The 6,000-nt window shown below is 44.6% G+C and overlaps 1 protein-coding gene across 1 annotated transcript in view; it reads left to right on the forward strand.

Annotated features, from left to right (window-relative positions):
- The window catches only part of LOC311123186 (unconventional myosin-X-like), a gene marked incomplete at both ends in the record, with an annotated part of 43,897 nt that overhangs the window by 34,749 nt on the left and 3,148 nt on the right, over positions 1–6,000 (forward strand). The window contains 3 exons of the mRNA XM_084197448.1: positions 1,308–1,426; positions 4,663–4,809; positions 5,294–5,394. Of these exons, the coding sequence (XP_084053574.1) occupies positions 1,308–1,426; positions 4,663–4,809; positions 5,294–5,394 (367 nt within the window). The remainder of the gene's footprint in view (positions 1–1,307; positions 1,427–4,662; positions 4,810–5,293; positions 5,395–6,000) is intronic.

Below are 6,000 nucleotides of genomic sequence, written 5' to 3' on the forward strand. Positions count from 1 at the left end.
GTAACATCTGTCCCTCTCTCTCTAGTGGTCAGTAACATCTGTCCCTCTCTCTATTGGTCAGTAACATCTGTCCCTCTCTCTATTGGTCAGTAACATCTGTCCCTCTCTCTAGTGGTCAGTAACATCTGTCCCTCTCTCTCTATTGGTCAGTAACATCTGTCCCTCTCTCTATTGGTCAGTAACATCTGTCCCTCTCTCTATTGGTCAGTAACATCTGTCCCTCTCTCTATTGGTCAGTAACATCTGTCCCTCTCTCTCTATTGGTCAGTAACATCTGTCCCTCTCTCTCTATTGGTCAGTAACATCTGTCCCTCTCTCTAGTGGTCAGTAATGTCAGTAATCTGTCTCTCTCTCCAGTGGTCAGTATTGTCAGTAATCTGTCTCTCTCTCCAGTGGTCAGTATTGTCAGTAATCTGTCTCTCTCTCCAGTGGTCAGTAATGTCAGTAATCTGTCTCTCTCTCCAGTGGTCAGTAATGTCAGTAATCTGTCTCTCTCTCCAGTGGTCAGTATTGTCAGTAATCTGTCCCTCTCTCTAGTGGTCAGTAACATCTATCTCTCTCTCTCTAGTGGTCAGTAGCATCTGTCCCTCTCTCTCTATTGGTCAGTAACATCTGTCCCTCTCTCTAGTGGTCAGTAACATCTGTCCCTCTCTCTCTATTGGTCAGTAACATATGTCCCTCTCTCTCTATTGGTCAGTAACATATGTCCCTCTCTCTCTATTGGTCAGTAACATCTGTCCCTCTCTCTAGTGGTCAGTAACATCTGTCCCTCTCTCTCTATTGGTCAGTAACATCTGTCCCTCTCTCTATTGGTCAGTAACATCTGTCCCTCTCTCTCTATTGGTCAGTAACATCTGTCCCTCTCTCTATTGGTCAGTAACATCTGTCCCTCTCTCTAGTGGTCAGTAACATCTGTCCCTCTCTCTCTATTGGTCAGTAACATCTGTCCCTCTCTCTCTATTGGTCAGTAACATCTGTCCCTCTCTCTCTATTGGTCAGTAACATCTGTCCCTCTCTCTAGTGGTCAGTAACATCTGTCCCTCTCTCTATTGGTCAGTAACATCTGTCCCTCTCTCTCTATTGGTCAGTAACATCTGTCCCTCTCTCTATTGGTCAGTAACATCTGTCCCTCTCTCTCTATTGGTCAGTAACATCTGTCCCTCTCTCTAGTGGTCAGTAACATCTGTCTCTCTCTCCAGTGGTCAGTAATGTCAGTAATCTGTCTCTCTCTCCAGTGGTCAGTAATGTCAGTAATCTGTCTCTCTCTCCAGTGGTCAGTAATGTCAGTAATCTGTCTCTCTCTCCAGTGGTCAGTAATGTCAGTGATCTGCTGGGCCTGGACTCGTTCCAGCTGTCTGAGGTTCTGACCCAGAGGTCCATGATCCTGAGAGGAGAGGAGATCTGTTCACCCCTCACTGTGGAACAGGTAAGATGCTCCATGCCACTCACCTTGTCCCCCTGATAGACATGAGGCGTATTCAATGAAGATAATCTGTTTTGAAAAGGAATGAAACTGGGAAGTGCTACCCAGATGTTGCGTACCCTACTGATCCTACCTCACTCTAGCGCTCCCAGTGCCTCTCTCTCTCTAAATCCCTTGCGTGACTTAAGCACCATTTCCTGTCCTTTGTGTGCCAGATTCCTTATACAATAAACCCAAGTGATAATAATCTGACTCAGTAGCACAATAGAGGTCAGGCTGGGGCGCAGTAACACATCTTCCACACTAGGGGCAGTGTAACAATAGAGGTCAGGCTGGGGCGCAGTAACACATCTTCCACACTAGGGGCAGTATAACACACAACTGTTACCTACATGGGACACCATCAGAATTATTCCCATCTCCAGTTGGGCTTTATCTAGCCACAGTATCTCATTTGAATGAATATGTGAGAAATGTAATGTATTCAGTGATTAGATTTGAAATATATTGCTGTATCTGCAGTCTTCTTCACCATAGATATGCATCTAAACATCTTTGAGGTTTGAATTATGGGAAACTATTATTCTTGGGACGCGTGTCTGCTGCCCAAGGAATGTCATAAAACGAATTCAATATGCAGACTAAGCCGGGGCCATTGTGACCCACTGTGACGGCCACACGATGAACACAAGAAACCTTTTCATGATTTAAACATGAAAGCCCAGACCAGACCAGGTCTCTCTCTCTCTCTCTCTCTCTCTCTCTCTCTCTCTCTCTCTCTCTCTCTCTCTCTCTCTCTCTCTCTCTCTCTCTCTCTCTCTCTCTCTCTCCTCTCCTCTCCTCTCCTCTCCTCTCTCTGCCAGCCAACCGGCCAATCAACCAGCCAACCAACCAACCAATCAGCCAACCAACCAACCAACCAATCAGCCAACCAACCAACCAATCAGCCAACCAACCAACCAACCAACCAATCAGCCAACCAACCAACCAATCAGCCAACCAACCAGCCAACCAGCCAACCAACCAACCAATCAGCCAACCAACCAACCAACCAATCAGCCAACTAACCAACCAATCAGCCAACCAACCAACCAACCAATCAGCCAACTAACCAACCAATCAGCCAACCAAGCAAGCAAGCAATCAACCAGCCAACCAAACAACCAACCAACCAATCAACCAGCCAGCCAGCCAGCCAGCCAACCAACCAGCCAGCCAGCCAGCCAGCCAGCCAACCAACCAGCGAACCAGCCAAACAACCAGCCAACCAACCAGCCAACCAATCAACCAGCCAACCAACCAACCAGCCAATCAGCCAGCCAACCAACCAATCAACCAGCCAACCAACCAACCAGCCAATCAGCCAGCCAACCAGCCAACCAACCAGCCTCTCTCTATCTTAATAGACTCCCTGCTGGAGATTCTCACAGGTTGCCTCCCTAATGGCACCCTATTCCCCAGTGCACTACTTTTGACCATTGGCCTATGGACCCTGGTGTATATAGTGCACTACATTTGACCCGAGCCCCTACGGTAGGGTGCCATTTGAGACACAGCCACAGTGGCCTTAACGTCTAAGCCATATCCCTGGTCATAACCTGGACAAACAGCCTTTCCTCTGCTCTCTGACGGAGTTCCAGGAGCCACCAGTCCAGCTCTATTCTCTATTCAACATGGCTGCCGCTCCCACAGATGAATGATTGCCCTGGAGCATTGTGGCCCTGCAATAGACTAGCATCCTGTCCAGGAGGTTACTTGGACATCAAGCTACAGAAACAGGAGCCGTTCTGGCTCAGACAAGGCTACTGACCATTGTGCTCCTGAAACGCCAGACAGTACTGTTCTTGCAGCATGTTGAGTTACTGCACAATACCACACAATGCCTGTAGGAAGCTCCAGGACAACTCCATCTCAGAAAAAGAAAGAACATAGAGAAGTAATAGAAAAGTAAAACAAGTAATAATAAAATGTATAATAATATTAATAATAACAATTCCAATTTTTTATTAGAATGTTAGTTGCATTGCAGGGACAGGTTCAGAACGAGGAACTTCTTATCGCCTCAGCTGTCTTAAAAGGTTTCTCAACACAACAGACACTGTATATCTGATGATCAGGAGATAACGGCACCTTTCTGTTTCCATTATAATTTAACATTGTCCTTGGATCAGACAGACAGACACACAGAATAACAAGTCTTTCTCTCAAACTGTATTTACAGTGTTGCAACACTGTTGCCATACATTCAGTGGGTATAGACATTTATAACAACTGTGGGTGTTAGAGATGCACAGTGTCGCCCTTTAGTCAATTATTTTCTCTAAATTCTGTGAAAAGTTGTTTGTTTGGGTTTTTCTGACAGACTTCAGTGTTTTTCTGACAGACTTCAGGGTTTTTCTGACAGACTTCAGTGTTTTTCTGACAGACTTCAGTGTTTTTCTGACAGATTTCAGGGTTTTTCTGACAGACTTCAGTGTTTTTCTGACAGACTTCAGTGTTTTTCTGACAGATTTCAGTGTTTTTCTGACAGACTTCAGTGTTTTTCTGATAGACTTCAGTGTTTTTCTGACAGACTTCAGTGTTTTTCTGACAAGACTTCAGTGTTTTTCTGACAGACTTCAGTGTTTTTCTGACAGACTTCAGTGTTTTTCTGACAGACTTCAGTGTTTTTCTGACAGACTTCAGTGTTTTTCTGACAGACTTCAGTGTTTTTCTGACAGACTTCAGTGTTTTTCTGACAAGACTTCAGTGTTTTTCTGACAAGACTTCAGTGTTTTTCTGACAGACTTCAGTGTTTTTCTGACAAGACTTCAGTGTTTTTCTGACAGACTTCAGTGTTTTTCTGACAAGACTTCAGTGTTTTTCTGACAGACTTCAGTGTTTTTCTGACAAGACTTCAGTGTTTTTTTTGTCTGGTTTTGGTCTGTACGTCTCTCTAACTAATCATTATTACTGTATTAATCCCTTCTAGCTTCAGTAATCACCAAAAATATACTCTGAGAATACTTCCGACTACGAGCGTAGAGATGTGGTCCATCCCCGTTATGGTTCACTATTGCCTTAACCTTCAGAAACATAAAGTGCATCCCAAATGGCACCCTATTCCTGCATTACTTTGGACCAGGGCCCATTGACCGGGGTCAAGACCATTTAGAACGCACCCCCCTACTCCTCTGATTGTCTGGTGTGGTCTGTATATTATTTTGTTAACCCAATGGTCTGCTTGATTTGACTGACAGGCGGTTGGCTCTCGGGACTCGGTTGCCATGGCGTTGTACTCCCAGTCTTTCTCCTGGATCATCACACGGATCAACCAGAAGGTCAGAGGGAAGGACAACTTCAAGTCCATCGGCATCCTCGACATCTTCGGCTTCGAGAACTTTGAGGTAGCTTTGTGTTTGCCCTTCTTTGTAGATGGCACTGAATCCAATATCTGTTTTTTGCGCTGTATGGCCAACTCCTTGTCACACACAGTCATGCCAAACACTGACACAGGAGTCGGCAAGATAGCACAAACAGCTCCTGGACAATGCTAGTTGATAATGCTAGTTGATAATGCTAGTTGATAATGCTAGTTGATAATGCTAGTTGACAATGCTAGTTGACGATGCTAGTTGATAATGCTAGTTGATGATGCTAGTTGATAATGCTAGTTGATAATGCTAGTTGATAATGCTAGTTGATGATGCTAGTTGATAATGCTAGTTGATGATGCTAGTTGATAATGCTAGTTGATAATGCTAGTTGATAATGCTAGTTGATAATGCTAGTTGATAATGCTAGTTGACAATGCTAGTCGCAGCTTCTGAAGGTGCTGTAGCTGGTAGTGAGGTTATGGTTGGTATATTTCTGTCCCCCCTCATCCTGCAGGTGAACAGGTTTGAACAGTTCAACATCAACTACGCCAATGAGAAGCTCCAGGAATACTTCAACAAACACATCTTCTCACTGGAACAACTGGAGTACAACAGGTATGTTAATGGGCCAACTGGAGTACAACAGGTATGTTAATGGGCCAACTGGAGTACAACAGGTATGTTAATGGGACAACTGGAATACAACAGGTCTGTTAATGAGCCAACTGGAGTACAACAGGTATGTTAATGGGCCAACTGGAGTACAACAGGTATGTTAATGGGCCAACTGGAGTACAACAGGTATGTTAATGGTTCAACTGGAATACAACAGGTATGTTAATGGGCCAACTGGAGTACAACAGGTATGTTAATGGACCAAACTGGAATACAACAGGTATGTTAATGGGCCAACTGGAGTACAACAGGTATGTTAATGGGCCAACTGGAGTACAACAGGTATGTTAATGGGCCAACTGGAGTACAACAGGTATGTTAATGAGCCAACTGGAATACAACAGGTATGTTAATGGGCCAACTGGAGTACAACAGGTATGTTAATGGGCCAACTGGAGTACAACAGGTATGTTAATGGACCAACTGGAGTACAACAGGTATGTTAGCATATTCGCAATCCCAGTTCATAGAGAGAAGATACATTGGCTGCCTCTGAAAAGGTGTCGTATTCCCCATATAGCTCACTGCTTTTGACCAGGGCCATAG

The sequence above is a fragment of the Coregonus lavaretus genome, assembly GCF_964263955.1.
Source record: "Coregonus lavaretus genome assembly, contig: HAP1_SCAFFOLD_3434, whole genome shotgun sequence".
NCBI lineage: Eukaryota > Metazoa > Chordata > Actinopteri > Salmoniformes > Salmonidae > Coregonus > Coregonus lavaretus.